Source organism: Neurospora crassa, linkage group III, assembly GCF_000182925.2.
Source record: "Neurospora crassa OR74A linkage group III, whole genome shotgun sequence".
NCBI classification, from domain to species: domain Eukaryota; kingdom Fungi; phylum Ascomycota; class Sordariomycetes; order Sordariales; family Sordariaceae; genus Neurospora; species Neurospora crassa.
The window spans coordinates 4299176-4316454 of record NC_026503.1 but is presented as its reverse complement, the minus strand read 5'-3'; the positions used below and the strand labels follow the sequence as shown (position 1 = coordinate 4316454).

The 17279-nt window shown below is 51.4% G+C and overlaps 4 protein-coding genes across 4 annotated transcripts; 1 reads left to right on the top strand and 3 right to left on the bottom strand.

The window, feature by feature from the left end:
- Positions 1–462: 462 nt before the first annotated feature.
- On the top strand, positions 463–2504 carry NCU07571 (hypothetical protein; the record flags this gene model as incomplete). Its single annotated transcript, XM_011395638.1, has 3 exons — positions 463–999; positions 1425–1552; positions 1660–2504. The coding sequence occupies 3 exons, from the start codon at positions 463–465 to the stop codon at positions 1961–1963; spliced, it is 969 nt and encodes a 322-aa protein (XP_011393940.1). The 3' UTR covers positions 1964–2504.
- Positions 2505–2910: 406 nt separating this feature from the next.
- On the bottom strand, positions 2911–6118 carry NCU07572 (hypothetical protein). The gene is made up of 3 exons (XM_953173.2): positions 6086–6118; positions 4331–6015; positions 2911–4276 (listed from the first exon to the last, which is right to left on the bottom strand). Exons 2-3 carry the CDS (start codon positions 4846–4848, stop codon positions 3565–3567), a joined length of 1230 nt encoding a protein of 409 aa, XP_958266.1. The 5' UTR covers positions 4849–6015; positions 6086–6118; the 3' UTR covers positions 2911–3564.
- A 3794-nt stretch (positions 6119–9912) lies between these two features.
- NCU07573 (hypothetical protein) lies at positions 9913–10307 on the bottom strand (the record flags this gene model as incomplete). Its single annotated transcript, XM_953174.3, has 2 exons — positions 9913–10180; positions 10267–10307. The coding sequence occupies 2 exons, from the start codon at positions 10305–10307 to the stop codon at positions 9913–9915; spliced, it is 309 nt and encodes a 102-aa protein (XP_958267.3).
- Positions 10308–12346: 2039 nt separating this feature from the next.
- Positions 12347–15711, bottom strand: NCU07574 (hypothetical protein). Its single transcript, XM_953175.3, has 5 exons — positions 15412–15711; positions 14946–15319; positions 14812–14886; positions 13722–14738; positions 12347–13665 (listed from the first exon to the last, which is right to left on the bottom strand). Exons 2-5 carry the CDS (start codon positions 15132–15134, stop codon positions 13363–13365), a joined length of 1584 nt encoding a protein of 527 aa, XP_958268.2. The 5' UTR covers positions 15135–15319; positions 15412–15711; the 3' UTR covers positions 12347–13362.
- Positions 15712–17279: the final 1568 nt, after the last annotated feature.

Sequence of the window (17279 nt, the reverse complement as noted above, 5' to 3'; positions counted from 1 at the left end):
CAGTGATGCTAAGCGATTTTGGTGATTTTTGCTTGACTTATAAGAGAACAAGAATAGTTCCCGTCGGTCTAAATGGAGTTCCTGTTGTGTTCTTGGGCCTCACTAACCGTTACAGACAAACAGGCCGATACTGCGGAATTGTTATCACATACCTTATGAGGAACCCCCAGGGTGTGTGATTTTAGGGGCACACAGGGGCCTGCATTTGCTGTGCCTGTGCTGCCCCGCATTCCCCGCCATCTGATCGGGTCCAGTTCGTAGGGTACAGGTTCCCTACAGGTGAGGATCGCCAAGTTGCCCGTATTTGATCTTTATCTCACACGCGACGCGCTTTCCATCTTCACACCAAGACAACTACCTACGCTACATATAACCAATTGCGACAAGTCTCACCTGTTAACGAAAACGAGTTCAACCCCGACTGCCAATCTAGGTAGCGCAAAAGCAACGAGAAACAACATCATGTCAACAGACCAACCACAACAACAACCAGAAGCCATGCCATCGTCGTCGTCGGCGGCGCAAAGGCAAGGATCGCAACAACCGCAATCGCAATCGCAATCGCAATCACAGCCTCAAGAAACGAACGGTCACACCCAACAAACATCATCCTCAGGTCTATTATCCCAGTCACGAAACCAACAACCACCATCGCCACCACCAGCAAACCAAACCCAAACTCAAACTCAAAATAGTCAACAACAACCAGCCGAACCCTCCTCCTCTTCTTCCTTCGAACCCTCCCAACAACAACAACAACAACAAACTCAACCCCAACCCGCCGAAGAACAAGAACACCAAGAACAAGAAGAAGAAATAACCCCAGGCCCCCGCGCCACCCGCCTCCAACAGCTCTTTAGTACCACCCTCCGACATACACTCGACAAGATCTCGCGCGACAACTTTGCGGCGTGTTACCCGACGATTGCGGCGCGGGCGCCGGGGACGTTGGAGTTTGTGCAACGGCAGATGGTGGAGCGGTTGGGGGTTCAGTGTGATGTGAGTTTTTTACTTTCCTTTCCTCTTTGTTTCGTCTATGTTTTGGGGGGGGGGGGGGGGGGGGGGGGGTGGGGTGTTGTATGTGTTTTTGGTGTGGGTTGGGGTATGTTATATTTCGTGTGAAGAGAAGGGAAAAAAAAAAAAAACCGGAACAGAAAAGAAAAGAAAAGAAAGGAAAAGCAGAAAAAAAAGGATGGCCATGAGGGGGAACGTGAGAAAGCTGGGACTTGGGATTTGGGGTATAATGAATGGAAAAGACGGAGGGAAGAGGCGGGAGCGAGAGAAGGCGAATTGGGGTGTTGTAGGAGGTCGTGAAAGCAGCTGGGCAAGTAAAGTTGTGAAAAATGGGCCGGGATTTCGAGGTTGAAAAACGAAAAACAATTTTTTGAAAGGAGCTTAGGCTGACCAACTCCCAAAAACAACAGAAAGAATTCAACTCCATCTTGCACACAAGACAGGTGGTTCCCAAACTCAACGAGCTCGAGACGCTCGTCGGCGAAGCAAACAAGAGGAAACGAGAAGCTGGCGGTGATGATGCCACTCCGCCCGTACCGTAAGTCGTTTTTCTTTTTTTTTTTTTTTTTTACCCTTTTTTTCTTTTCTTCTTCCTCCCCCCCCCCTTTTTTTTTTTCATTCTAGTAACTAACTGTTAAAAAAAAGACCACACACCCTCCCACCATCCATCATCCTCTCCGCCCATCTATCTCCCCACCTAACAACCACCCACTCCTCTTTAACCACCACCCTACAACAAACCCAAGCCGAAAATCACCAGCTGTTCCAGGAAATCCAAGCGCAACGCGCAGAAATCGAAGAGTTATTGGCCGTGGTAGAAAAGGCGCTGAAGGATGTCGAGGGGGCGAACGAGTTGTTGGAGGGCGTCGTGGAAAAGGGGTTGGTGGAGGAGACGAGGGGGGTAGATGGGGAGATTAGTAGTTCTATTGGCGGCGTTGATGGTAGGTAAGGTAAGGTAAGGAAGGGGGTTGGTGGAATGGGCGAAGAGTTATTGTGACATATGGGTTTCGGACGTGGATTGACAGAGGAGGAAAGAGGAGGGAGAAAGAGGGTGTGAGTGTCGGTTGAGAGGGACGGAAAAGAGATCAAGGACCACGGGAGAGAAGAAAAGTTGAGACGAGAAGAACGGAAGCAGTGGAGGAAAGTGAGTTCGACTGGAACCAAGATGGGTTTAGCCATGATGCTTATGATGTGCTTGCAAAACAAGTATATCAACATGGCGTCAGGGAGTTAGTCCATCTCATCATCCACCGCTCTCTTTCTCAACACGGAGACAACCTGGATTAGGGGTTAGAGTTATCCGAAATTCGGTCGTCATGAAGTCGGTACCCAGGAAACAAACTACCTGTACCTACTGGCCATGTCACGCTTGGTCCAGACTGTCTGACACGACGGTGTCAAGTTTTATGAGTTGAATCGGTTCTGGGATGGACAAGATGCATCCTGTAATTATTCTCGGATACTCATAAATATCACATTCATCAAGAAGACTACTTTGTGATATGAAACTCGTGAATTGTTGTGTTCGAGAACCATGTATTAACGATGGTATGTCAGATTTTATACATATCTTGAAATAGAGAATTGTTGCATAGCCGATCAAACCAAGTCAACCGCTTGTCCAGCCACCTGGGTTAGTCGTCATCCTGCGATACCCCTTTATGAGAGAGCTTTGGATCGAATGTCTAGTAATGCCGGCAAACCAACGCAATGCAAACTAGCAGACAGGACCAGAAACGATGTTTCATCAAATACGATGTTTCATCCTGTGTCATGGCTCTCGTTCATAAAGAAAATGATGGAAACCCCTGGCCGCAGCCTTGGCGGGCCATTAGCCACCTGGCAACCTGATGCGAGCGGTCGTAGCAATAAACCGAATACGAATAGTCTAATACCGCTTGCTGTATTTCATGAAGGCTGTTATCAAAACATGTTAGGAACTAAAATAATTCCAAAACACATCGGCTAGAGTCTTCGAGAAATTTTCTGTCCAGGGGCTACCTAGAAGTTGGGTTTGAAGATATAATGAAGACTTAGGTGCGTAATAAAAGCATGCCCAAGGTCTATATACTGACTATAACGTATGCAACTTGTTCTTACAACCCTTCGGCAAGTCAACTGGGTCTCAACTGACCAATTTTGTCAGGGACAAGCATCGAATCCCTTTGCCCACAGCTGCTGCCATCCGTCAGCCCCATCATCCTTCAAAACACGATGCCAAACTCCAGTAGCCAACCCCCCTTTCCTTTCCAAGAAACAAAAATGTGGTATTGGTATAGCAAGGAAAATGTGGTCGAAAACTTGCGAGCTCCGAATTCGCAGTCTCTTTCTTATGCTTCCAGTAAATGCAAACGGATCGATGAAGATCAATGCAGGTATATGCCACTCCAGCCGCTCAGTCAGTCCGCTGACCCAAGTATGATGATGACGATAAATGAAAAATCACAAAGGAAATGGGTATATGATAAAAGTAAGGCAATATCACAACAACAACCAAGCCCGATATGGTGACCGGGCCCACATCCCCCAATTTTTCGTTTCGATGACCTTTCAGAGCAGTCTGTTTTCCGCCCGAATGATCTGCCATGGGCCGAATAAGTCGACCTCTCCGTATGCGGGAGGTAGCACGCGTACCATCCGCCCTGTGGCCCAGTCCACGTACCATCGCTTGCCGTTGGAGATGATGTAGTTGCTTTTCCGTGGACTCTTGAACAGCAAGACCGAATAACAGAGCTTAGCGTAAAGATGATCGTGCGTCTCGGTCCATATTTGTCTCGGCCGCCATTTTCCCGTGTCTGGGTCGACATTCTCGTTCGGATACGATGTTGTCGATAGCCGGCCTACTATCGGATGTTGACCGATGCCTCCTCGCGCAAATGCTGCAAAGTCGTTCTGCCCCTGGTTTCCTCGCTCGTTCTCTTCTTCGTGTATCGTTGGTGGCCGTGCTGTACTGTTTATCCCATTTGTGTCGTTTTCCTCATCCTCCTCACCACTCCTACTTGACGCAGTACTTTGCCTCCTCTCGTTCAACCTTTGAAAGCCGCTGATGTTGTCTTCCGGCGTCGGCCTTTCCCCCCGAAGCCATCGTATCCTTTGAAGTCGCGGGATACTTTGATCCCGAGGGAAGTCTCGCTCATCGATAGGTGCCGCGATGTTGATAGCGGCAAAGATGCAATCAAGCCACTTGACAAATGTCTTGAGCTCTACACATGATAGTAGAAATTGGTCCGTCTCTGCTCGTAAACGGATGACGTAGCGCCGCCTGCTGTTGTGTCAGCCATCAAGACTTCAACCATGTCAAGATATGTAAACGCACTTTCTGTAATCTGCGGCAATTCCGGCATCCGCATGCTGTAGACTGTAACTCTTTTCCAAAGAACCCTTCTTGACCCATGGAGGACTATCTGGCGAGATATCGGGGCCGTCCGGTCTCGATGAAAACCATGTCCGTTCCTTCTTAACCGAGTAGATGTTGAGTGCAGTCCCCCTCAGCTCGACGTAAACCATCTGCCAATTGCGAACCTCGGCGCGTTTGATCGTATGCTCGATTTCCATCTTCCTCATGAACACGCCTTCCGCAATCACATCACATGAGTACTTGGGCAGCACATCTTCTGGAGGAGCGACCGGCTTCGAACCCTGCTGCGCCGCGGCCAGTGCGCGCCTTTGCGCGGCCATGGCGGACTTCATGGCCGTCTCATAACTAGGTGGGTTCGCCGGTCGTGAAGTCATGAGATCCCGATAGAACAAATCCTCCTCCATCGACATGCGGCGCGGGCGCTGCGACGCCTCATCGCCGACGGTGTGCTGCGAGAAGGCATCGCTGGAATCCATGAGTCGCCACCTTCCCGCTCTCCGTGTGGGCGAGTGCACAACGTGTGCTTCAACTTTGACAGGCCTGGCTACCTATGAATTCCCAATCCGCCTATCCGTCTGTCGGCGGGGTTTGCTAGACCAGTTATCGTCAAGGGGCCGTTGTCACCGCCTGGAAGCGATCCAAGGAATCCGTCCGTCGGTCGTTTGCTGTTGGCTTCCTCCTTCCTAATCCGTGCTTTCTGGCATGTTGCCCAGCCCCGTGCCAGGTAGTGATAACTTGCGATCAAAGAGAACTGGATCCAAGCGAAACAGAGGTGAGACAACAAAAGTCGTAATCCTTCACTTGGCAAGAACTCTTTCTCCCAGAAATTGGAACCCAACAGGTAGTTGATGCAGCAGCCCGAGAGGTGGATGAGAGCGACAGATAGACACGGGCAGAACCGACCGTCGCCTTTGTTCAAGTGGCTTCTTGGGTGTGAAGGCGCTGAGCTTGGGTGGCAGTGTGGGGAGGTGTGACTCTGTGGAGTGATCGTCGGGGTGGGAAAAGCTTAGCATAGAGAGACCGTGTCCGACGGAGGGTGGAGGCGCATGAGACGGTGCTCTGGGTGTGTGTGCTGCTGGTATAAAAGCCAGCTTGAGACGCGCGATGATAGAGAAAGACGGAGGTCGCGGAGAGGCACCTAAGAAATTCAGTCTAAAGGAGGGAATCGATATGAGGTAATCCAGGTTGTCGTCACAAGTATCGAAGGAATAAGGAAGGAAACGGTCAGATCCGTCCGAAGCCAAGCCAGATACTAACAATGTGGCAGGGGTGAAATTGGTATGTAGTGTATTGAAGAAACGGAAGAAGAGGGCAGTGGTAAGGTAAGTTTTCTAGAGCCAGTTCAGGGCTTGCCCGGGGCCGGAAGAGAAGGGTGGAAAGGGCGAAAGAAAGACGGATGGATGGGCAAAACCGAAAAAGACGGGCAAGACGGGACTCGGCAGAGCAGTTTGAATTGTGTCGGGTTGTGCGGAATACGGAGCTGAGAGCAAAGTGAGCGAGCATGAAAAAGGTGGTGGAGGAAAGTAGCAGTGAGGTGGAAAGTGCAGCGCAGCGAGGCAAGGAGGAGCTTCCATCCAGAGAAACAAACCTAAACCTGCCACGAACTAGACTAGAATAGTGTGGTGACTGGACTGTGGCTCGGGCTGTAGACGTAGTGTACTTTAGTTGAGTGTGCCTAACTGGGACACAGGACGGGAGGTAGGTACAACGAACCTTTCCACTTTCTAGTTCTACCTCAGCTAAGCGTCCGGCCCGGGTTGAGTGCGGGAGATGCAAAAGACAGGGGGCTCTGGTGGAAAGCGGTTCCCAATATCGAATCTCTCTCTCACCCCCTACTTCGGGTTTCCCCTTGTGAGGACCCCCCTCCACTACCCTCGACCGGGCTTTCCACGTTTCCCGGGCGTCTTGGCAATGCCCTCGGTGTTCACCTAACGAAGGGGCTGAAAGAGCACGCATAATGGCTTAGGTAGAGGTCACGGTAGGTAGGGAATCGCCTCGTTTCCAAACGAGCCCCAAGAAGCACCTACATAGGACTCGATCGGTCCAAGCAGCCCACGCCTTTCACCACTTACTCGTGCGGTCCCGTAACACTGGACGCGCATTGCCAAACCATCACAGCTCAGCATTTAGTATTAGTATGACCAAGTCCAAAAGAGGTTCGCCGTTTTTCTTCTTTTTCCCGTCCAGGCAAAGCACCAGTGGCAGAGGATCCATCAACGAACGGCTTGCAACGGCCGTACGGTCACTCTGTTGTCCACTTTTTAACCACAACTACCGGGCCACGCTAAATCGCCATCATGATGATGATCTGATCTTATGCACACCAAGTGCCATGAACCATGCTTGAGACTTTTGAACCTGGAGACTTTGACAAAGCAGAGAGGATGTCCAGCAGCTGAGTTTTCAGACGCGTGATGTTGAATGGCCGGCCGGATCTGTCTGTGAAGCATAAGCGGCAACAACAACAACTGGCTTGCAGTTGCAGGTGTCCATCGATCGTTGACCGACGTCCCTATATGCAAGACGAAGAGGAAACAAAACGTAAAAGCGAGATCGGACAACCAACAGGGACTTCAGTTTGTTTCCGGAGACGCATGACGCGGCGAAACACTTCATCGTCTTCAGTTTCCAAGCTCGTCTAGTTCACTTTGAAAGTTTTAACCAAATATATTGAACGATCGTTTTAGCTCGCATGGTCTGCGTCTCGGCCCCACTGCACCTCTTGCCTTCCACAGCCGTAGCGGCCCCAGCTGGCCGTCTATCATTGGACACACCGCGCCATCCAGCCAATGATAGCGTTGGCTTCAAGCGGATGGGCCACTCTGCGCATGGCACGCTAGGCTGTTCCAGGGAGGTGCTTTTGAAGGGGAGAACGCCAGAGACATCACCACCGACGCTCGAGCCATTTCCACGGGCAGTATTTCTACCGCCGACCGACCGGGAGTTCACTGCATTCAGTTCAGTTCCGTTCACCATGAGAAGGAGTGATCCGGCTTGTTGTTCGCTTTTGGGAACACATTCAGTCGGCCGGCTGCCTAGGTAGTCATTGAAGCCTGAGAATATGGCATCCGTCATCGCAGGTGTTGCCGGCCGAGGTATGTTTTATTTGTTTTATTTTGGCTGCAATCCGCATCTCCATCTCTTGGCGGTATCCTGGAAGTTGGACGCAATTTAGTTCTGTGCGACCCCGGCCGTGACCTGCGCCAGAAAACGACTGGAACATCCCAATCGAGAAGGCAGCCGAGGAGTTTTGTTCCAGGCTGGGCATTGAGGGGGACGTGGGTCGTTTTTGACAAATTGAAGCCCTCTGTGGTTGACTCTCTCGCAAAGTTCAGTTCGTCTCTGGAAGGCGTCCGAGTCGGAGTGCTGGATCAAGTGAGAGATATCTCCTGCAGTCAACTTTCCACTGTTTCACCCCTCCCCTGCCTCGGTTTCAGTCCAGTCGAGTCTTTCGTGTTGTGGACGGCCGGCTCGACCGAATAAGGCTGAAATGCTGGAAAATCAGAGCCAGCCAAGCCAGTGAGGGCTGCCTATTTTACTGTGGTAGGGGTGGGACCCCTGGCCAGACCTTCTCGTTTGGTTGGAATGCCAATGTCTTGTTCTCGTTTTGGAAGGTGGGAGTGTTTGCGACAATCCATTTCTCGGTCAACAAGCTCACGGGTTTCTCTCAGCTCCGAGTCCTGTGCTCACCCGAATGCTGTTGGCACAGCCAAGCCAAAATCTGCTGCGTCCTGCCAGCTTCAGATGGAATGCCGTCTCTCAGCGCTGCGCCGGACATAAAGGTCTCCATTCCAATTGTCACTTCGAACCCCCAATCCCAATGTTGCTGTCGGGGGTTTCAACCAACGACGGGATGCGTTTATCGCTGGCAGACTGACATGGTGGTCTGGCATGGGTATTGTGGACCCTGAGGACCTTGATGTCGGGCTCTCTATCAAATCGATTTTGGCCCTTGGATGCAGTGGTCTCCAGATTCGCCCCTGCCTGCCATGCCCCTAAAAAAGATCACCCGCATTTCGCTCGCAATTTCCAAAATAAAACCCGAAGAGAATGGGAAGGTCGCTTCTTCTGCTTCTTGGCTTATTGAATGCCAAGATGCCTTCCGGATTCCGATTTTAGCTGATGGTGCGGAAGGCACAGATGACAACGGCCATCAATGTGCTCCGGTTCAATCTCCGGCCTTCAATGTTAACATCGGAAAGAGGAATGAAACTGAATGATTTGTCTGGGCGGAGAACCGGGCATACCATCCTCGCGACTGAACTGCTGATCGGGCTATAATCCGACAAGTACTTCACATCCAGGGAGTGCCTTGCCATCCTCCGTTCCCCGCGATAGCAGCAAAAGCACGCAAGCGCCCCTGTTGACAGGTTGGCGTCAACTACCGGCAGCTGCTGTTCGGCGTTAACGACTCAAAAAGAGGCAAGAATGGATTGACACTCCGGTGTCGGCAACTCTGGGGGCTTCACCGGCCGGGCGTGCTGAGTGACAGACGGGAGTCACTCGACTTGTTGGGTTACCAACTGCAGACTTGCTTATGTTCCAGTGTTTATCACGACTCACACATAACACTTGCTCCTGCCTGACTGGGTCAAATAGCGTGCCGATCCGGGTGCCGCTCTGTTTTATGTATACCCAACCTCAATGTCACTCTTTACCACAGCCAGATTGGTCACGGCAGTTGCTCCTTCTAACATGGGCTAGACGGGCATCGATCAGAGCAAGAACAACCCAGGCATCCTCGTTGGCCGACCGGAGATCATACGGAGATCGTCCAGATCAGCAGAACTCTACGTCAAGATCGATTGGAGACTACCGCAGTGGGCCAAGACTCACGAATCCCCTCAAGTTTGTGTCACAAACTCAAAGATGGCCACATACCTCTTCAGTTGACTGTTCTGTAGAGTCGACACCCACAAGTCCATCCTTCTCCATTTCAATGCAGGAACAGGGGCACAGCCAAAACGAGATAACCTCGGATTCAGTGCCATGACGGTGTCGGAGTTCGCCATCAGTACCTCTATTTGACAGACGTGGAACCCCGTTCGAGTTGCCCTTTGGCATCACACGTGGCTGCCCCGGTCCCCTCTTAGCTCCCGAGACCGGGTGCCACAACAGGGCTACCAGGCTACGCCAGCGCCGTGAGGCCACAGCTCGAAAGTCGACGGGGAACGCCCTTGTGATATGTACCAATACGTCCCTTTCCCGTGATCAAACATTTAGGGTTCCAGGGACCCTGGGATGTCCGAGTGTCAAATTAAAATACGAGCGAACAATACCTCAGAGTCAGAAAAGGGTTGTTTATGATAGCTGTCTTGCAATCTCAAGTCTCCGTAGGCCGTCACTTTCTGTTTCCTGTCGAGGGAGACTGGCAAGGATTATCATGACGGACGCGTTGTCTTACTCTGTCGTGCTGCCTGCATATTTCAGGCCCGGATAATCGTGCGTTACCTCTACCCGGACTTCGACCTTCTAAATTCGGTCAATGGTCAGACTCTCCGATTACTTGGTACGGTCAAAAAGTCCAGCGTGGTCACCCATCAAGCGAAGCCGGAGGCGTGCCCTCCGCCTCTCAGCTCTATTATATTCTGGAACTTGAAGAGGCTGGTGCGTATTCCAGTGACCTTCTCAGAATAGCAGTACCTGGAAAAACTTCCTTTCCCTGGACTGAAGTTTACCCTCCCTTGAGCAGTACCCTGCATACCACCACTCAAGCCGTCAGTGGCTGACTGATTCAGCAGGTTACCGCTATAAGCAGCTCGATTCTCGGTCATTGGTGGCAATGAATCGTTATGACTGTTAGTCAGGCTGGCAGAAGCACAGGCAGCATATGGACACCAGTAAAGCCTCGTTATCGGATTCGTCCCTCTAAAAAGACCGAGCCGATGACTTACAAACCACAAAAGACTTGTGATTCAACTACAGACGGCGTCATTCTCCGCCTTGGAGACACGGAGAGTTCTATTCTCCGTACAAAGGCCGAGATTCAGCTGTAATGTGGTTCTTCTTTGAGGAAATCATAAGGAGTGACATTATACTCCTGTAGGTCGACCAAAGCATCTTGGTCATCTTACTCGTAACCAGCAAGTGCTAAGAACAAGCAGACAGTGCACCCACATATGAAGATATCTTAAAAGTCACCTTCCTTCGGGGTACAGGATTCGCTTCTGGTCCAAAAAGGTCAGGCAGGACCAACCACTACGCAAAAAGAAGGGTACCCTACCAGCACTCCTCCTCCTGTCTTACTGCGTACGTCTTCGTGTAACACGAGCACCACATCTTGATCCTATGGAACTTGAAGCGCAGGACTAACCCCACCTCTTGACTGTTGGTGGTTCTGGGTTAAAATCTCGTACGACCTACATACTGACCCCAATAGCCGCGCGTATTCCGCAACTTCTAAAGTGTCTGATGTATCAGACCTGTCAGTCTTTGCCTTATCTCTCTTCTTTCTCATCGTAAACCACCAACCATCCTGTGACCACTTGCGTATGTATATTTCTTACATTGACTCTACCAGATTGAGAAGGACACTCCGACCTGGTAGTCCGATGGATACATATTGGGCATGAATATTAAAGGCAACCTCCGTCACCGGAGACCCTGCTTGGAACCGCGCCAACCGACCGAAATACCAACTTTCAGACGATGGGGGAAACGGAGTCCACCCGTACGTACCAAGCTACCGGACCGAACTACGTACGACACTTTTCCTCCACCTTCCTGAATTGGTAATCGGCTTTCTCTTAGGCTTACATTCCTTCCGTCCCGATAGCGACTCAACTGACGTGTACATCATATAATTGTGCATGTAAGCCTCGAGTCAGTTTACAATCGTACATAGATATCCTCAACTCTACGCTGTTGTCTTGAAAAAAAAAAAAAACGAAAAACCAAGAAGGGACAAGTGTATCATGAGTCCAGAAGGTCAGAAGTTCGTTCAGCTGGTCCTCGAAGTGGTTTTGAGAACTTGAAGTAAAACGTAAATCAACCGTGTTACAATGAAATCCTAGCTAAGTGCCGATTGATGGAAAGAAAAAAAAGAAATGCCTCCATCAACATGATCTCTCCACCCACGATCCCATCACATTAAAGCCTCACCCACCAAGGCATATGTATCATCCATGCCCTTCCCTCCAATGGGCCACAACACATTAATCGATTTCTATCTCCACAAATCAATATGATATGGTGACCCTGGTGTTGGTGCTGGTGCTGGTGCTGGTGCGTTGCTGTAGCCAGCCAGTAATGATGAAACGACGCCTTTTGATTTTGACCCGTATCGTACAACCCTTAAACATTGTACACTCGTTCAATTGAACACTTGATTCATTTTCCATGCCGTTATTTGATATCCCTCCTCGAGACGAACATCCAGTCTTTTAATAGTTAGTTATTCTAAAAAGGGCTTTCGAGCTGCCGACGAAACATTTTTCATTTTGTAGATCCGCCGGCCTTGGCCAGACGAGAACTTTCATTGCCTGACTTTGAATTTAGTCTGTGAGCTGAATCTGCTAGAATTACTCGTCCTTGTTGAATTAGTTGATGCAGGTCTAGTCAATTCAAATGATGATGGAGATGGCGTTCGGCTCTAGGTGGTGTGGGCAGGGAAAGGAAGTGGTGGAGAGAGAAAGAGAGCTTGTCGAGGGAGGAGGCTATTAGGATTTGTACTATTAGTTGGGCGCCTGTGTCTGTCTCTGCGTCTACTCCTATTTCTGTTCTCAGGTCTCACTCTTGTAGTTTATTTTGCGGTGGGAGGTTGTGGTGGATGAGTTGACAACAGAGAGTCTATGTGTCTTGGTACCATCGCCCCATACATACGTACCATAGCGCAATATAGCATGGGGCTCTGGAGAGAGTCACGGCCAAGAGTTGGCAGCGGAGGGGATCGGAGTCTGGATGCTGGAAAGAGTTTAAGGGTTTTGTGCGGCATATCTTGTGTGATAAAGACTTGGGAGGAGAGTATAAACTACGGAGTATGCTGACAGTGGTCATATTGTGACACTCATCTACATGCTGTTTAGTCTCAACCTGATGCTTATGATAACAAAGTGTGTGACCTCACAATTTCAGGCCGTTTCTTACGCCCACGATCATGAAAACTGAATGTGCTCAACATAGACGCCGGCCAAGAAATCTCACCAACAGGCGTAGTTAAGTAGTAGTGTAAGCAGGCTAATCAGGTAAAAGCAAGGCGCCCAAAGCCCTATCCATGCTTCAAGGGTCAGATGTCAGACTAGACTCGAAGCTGTGTATTGAAAGGGGAATTGTGAATAAACTCGTCCGGCTTTGCCAAACGAAAGGCGTGATTTCAAAAACCGCAAGCTCACGATGGCTGGCAGATACTATCTACCTGCTGGCTTGTTGGATCTCCCACCTCTTTTGTTGGGGTCATGACTCGTAGTGGAAGCTTTCAACTGCAGCTGTGACCTCTGTTAAATAACCTCACGCCATTGCTTCTCTTGGGAACTGATACTGAATGATATGCGCCTACGACTTGAAGACTTCCCAAGCATGAGGTCAGAATACAGCAACCCAAGACGAAGGTGTTTCGGAAAAGCTGAAATGGGAAGAAATGCAAGTGGTGAAGATTTTGTATATGCATGATCGCTCCGAAACTCCAAGCATAGAAACGCAACCAAACACCACACAACCGTATTGGGACCCTGTCCGCCCACACAAAAAAGATAAGAAACAAGCCTGAATATGGATGCATCGTAGCCCTCTCTTCCTGGCCTGTCTCCTCCCAAAAAAAAATGAAAGTCATTTCCCGTTTATGGTCGCGGCAATCATTCCCACCAAAGACGAATTTTGTGCCTCCTTTTGTCTTCAGGTCTTTTCCTAACCTTCCAAACAACTCCAGCCCATCCGCAAGTGAGAGGAACAACCATATATATCGTTTGATAAATCTTATCAATCATCACACTGGGCAATGCGACGAGTTCTTAGGCAGTATCGACTGTGACCTTCTGGTCAACCCTTCACGCCACCTAGGCGGTAGGGGTTTGAGCAGTAGGGGCACGGCCACGGTTGGCTCCGCCGCGGCCACGAGACTGGCCGCCGAATCCACCGCGGCCGCCGCTCTGGCTGCCAGAGCGACCACCCTCGAAGCCACCACGGCCACGTCCAGCAGCGCCGCCACGGTTAGAGGAACCGTAGTTGCTACCACCGAAGGCGGTAGACTTGGGGCGACGCTGCTCAACAACAATGTTCTCGCCGTTGACGGTGTGGGGGTTGGCGGCAACGGCGGCGTTGTAACCGGCCTGGGTCTTGAATTCGACGAAAGCGCAGTTCTAAACGGTTGTCAATTCCCATTCATTCAGCGGATAGGATGAGCAATGTAACATACCTTGGTGCGGTTGATGTCAAAGTAAACGAGCTCGCCGAAGCTGCTCAAGAGACCCTTGAGGTCCTCTTCCTTGACCTTCTCCGTGACATACTTGATGTAGGCCATAGCGGTCTCCTTCTCGGCACTGGCGATTGTGGACTGGGGACGACTTTGGCGCTTGGTCTCAGCGGTTTGCCACTCGTTGGCCTGCTCCTTGGGGGCGGCAGCGGTCTCGGCAGCCTGAGGAGCAGCGGCGGGCTGCTGAGCGGCCGCAGGGGCAGCGGCGCGGGTCTGGGCAGGAACCGCAGGAGTAGCGGCCTTGGTCAGAGGAACGACAGGCTTGGGGCCGGCGGCAACAGCGACCAGGTTGGCCCAAGTCTTGGGCTTGGGGGGCTCCTTGGGCTTCTCGGGCTCGGCAGCAGGAGGAGCAGCCGCGCGAGGAGCAGCAGCAGGGGCAGGAGTGGGTGTAGGGGCCTTGGGCTCCTCAGGCTTCTTAACTTCCTCCTCGGTAATCTCCTCAACAATCTTCTCCGGCTCGGCAGCCTGCTCGGGGGCAGCCTCCGGCTCAGGCTGCTTGGCCTCCTCGACAGGCTCAGGGACGGCCTCGACGGGAGCAGCGGGCGTCTCCTCCTCAGCAGCCTCCTCAAGCTCCCGGTCAACAGCGCTGGCATCAAGCTCGGCAGCCTCGGGCTCGGTCTGCTTGGCCTCCTCGACAGGTTCAGGGGCGGCCTCGACAGGAGCCTCAGGCTCAGCGGGAGTCTCCTCCTCAGGAGCAGCAGCGGCCTCCTGGGCGGGCTCCTCGACCTCCTCTTCACCCTCCTCCTTGATGTAGCGGAGCATGTCGTTCAGAACGAAGTAGCCAGAGGGCTGCTGGGCAAGGACGAAGGTCTGGACGAACTTCTTGGGCTCGGCGCCCTTGTTGGAGGTCTCGCCGATGACCTGGATAACGATGTTGTCGCCGGAGCCTTGCGAGTCGACATTCGAGATGCGGACCTTGCAGTCCTGGAAATCGAGTCCCTTGATGCGCTCCTGGATGCCCTGCACTTGGGAGTTAGCATGTGATGACATGTGGGGCCAATAGGGGGAGGGGGTAGGAGCGAAGACGACTCACCTGTCTGCCATAGGAAACGGAGGAGACCTCGGCCTCCTGACCGTAGACGAACTGGGACTTCTTGCCGTAGAAGAGCTGCAAAAACAGTAAGCCATAGCTCAGTAGGAGCTCAGGGTGGGATCAATTGGACGCACGTGGAGCTTCTCGGGGTTCTTGCTCAGAGTGGTGTAGTATTGCTCGACGAAGTACCAGCCGACCTCATCCTTGGGCAGGGTCTGGTTCTGGGTCTGGGGAGTGGTGGAGGAAGCAGTGGCGGGGGCCTCGGTTGTCGAGCTGGGCGCTGCGTACTGGTCGCTGTGATTAACATTACCGTTTGTTGCCATGATTGCGGTGGTTTTCGTAACGCCAAGAAGAGAGTTGATGGATGTGGATGTGAGTGCGGTGTCGTGGAATGGCGTAGATGGCAGGATGAATGCCAGAAGTAGGCGCGTGTCGAGGGAAAAAGCTGCCGATTTAACGTGGACGACCAGCAGAGTGGGGCAACCAAGAGTGGAGATCTGAGCTCAACCTGGGGCAAACGTCAGTCTGCTCTGTGACAACATCCCGGGACCTTGACTACCATACTAGGTAGACAGCTTGACAGAGGGGCTAGCTGCTTACCTCGTGCTTGTGCGAACTTGGGGAAGCGGATTACTTGCTGCGGCGGTTAAGGATGTGGTGCGAAGAAAAAAGAGATATTGTGCGGGGGCGGCCACACAAGAAATCTGGAAAAATTATTGGTGGCGGGGGGGTAAGCAGAAAACTGCCTGGCGAAGGAAAAAAAAGCACCTTGTCCTCCTCGGCGATGGCTGTTGTTCTTGTACACTACAGTAGTTGTAAGTCTGGCGGTTGAATGGAGAGAAACGCGTTGGCACTGGGGACTCTGGGTACTCGTGGTTTGGGAGAGAGGGAGTTGTGAAAAGGTCAGTCGTGAAGATACGATGGCACCCGTTTGTGGTTAGGTATGCAGTGCAGTGGTCCTGCCTGGTCTGTTAAGGGTATCAGGTATCCGGAAGACAAGATGAGACGTACCTCCCACCACCTGGTGGGCAAGTCGTCGCTCTTGGCGCCAAGTTACAAAGTCACTCCTTTTTTAATACTTCTTCCTAACTTTACGAATAGGAACTGCAACGAAATGCTGATTGAACCAGTAAACGCAGCGCGCCCAGTAGCCGGCTTTTTGGGTGAAAAGCTCTATATCGGGTTGTAGTAAGGTTAATGCAGCGGCCGGAAAAGAAGGAGTTGGGACTTGGGGCTTTTGCTTGAGGGTGTGGAGTTCCGTTGGTGGGCTCAAAAGGTACGTCTCATCTTGTCTTCCGGATATGCACTCCCCTGTTAAGGGCAAATGTGATCTCAAGCTGCAGTGGTGGCAGCAACGAACAGAAAACTTTATGGTTTGGGTTGCGGTGTTGCCGCCGCCCGCATTTGGCGAACCTTCCCGTCCTGGCCTCTGAATGGTAGAGCCCCACATCCAATCCAAGCTCACCCAGTTCGGAAGTAGCCGTGGGTGTGAGGAAGAAGGGGACTCAGCTGTTGCTATTGGCAGGCAACGGGTACGTACCTCTGTCTAACTGAGAACCTTCCACTTCTCATCGCCTTTGCTCCCGAGCTCCTTCCATCTTGCACATGGAGTGACGGACTTTTGGCCATCATCTGAGCTTAGAGCAAGCCGATGAACGGACCGAGCCCAATGTTCCAAGTGGTGGAAGGCTACCTACTTACGCAGTACATCTAGGCCTTTGTCCGGATGATAAGCTCCCACTCACGACAGCAGCCGCTTCCTACTTCGTCCATCACCATCATGGAAACTACACCCACCTGGTCGGTGGCATCTACCTCCTATCTTTGCTGAGAATGTCAGGTTTCTTTTGAGACGGATTCTTTGACCTGAACCACGAATCAACCTCGATCCCACCAGACGTCGTCTCACGCTTGACGCAACAAGACCGACTCGTATCCGTCAGAGGTATATACGGCTTTGTTGAACCGATGACACAAACTGGATGCCAACTTCGAAGCGACTTGAGCTTGAATACGTGTTCGAGACGGGAGAAAAATCAGATTCAGATGACTTCCAGAGAGACAAGAGAGAGGCGTTGCATATCAATTTGGGCTTCTCCTAGCAGGCGAGACACGTCGATCAAGTGTAGCCAAAAGGTGTCTGGTTTCACATATGGCATACAAGGAGTGTATGTACCAGTGTACTTCCCGGGCAGACCTCATCGCGATATATATGTATACTTTTCTGCCCTTGAAGCCTCGCCAAGCATCAAGTTCCTCCCATGATCAAAACTGGCATCCGCTTCCATTTGTCGGGGAACACTGTTGTTATGCCACTGCGTACTTCCCGTACCTGCTTTGGACTCCTGCCAGTTTGTCGATATCAAATTGCTAATAGTCGTGTTAGTTTCCACCTCCAACCCATTTCTTAACACTCTGCGTTGTTAACAAGCAGATTGTGTCCTAACTCCTAAAGGGTTGAGGCGCGC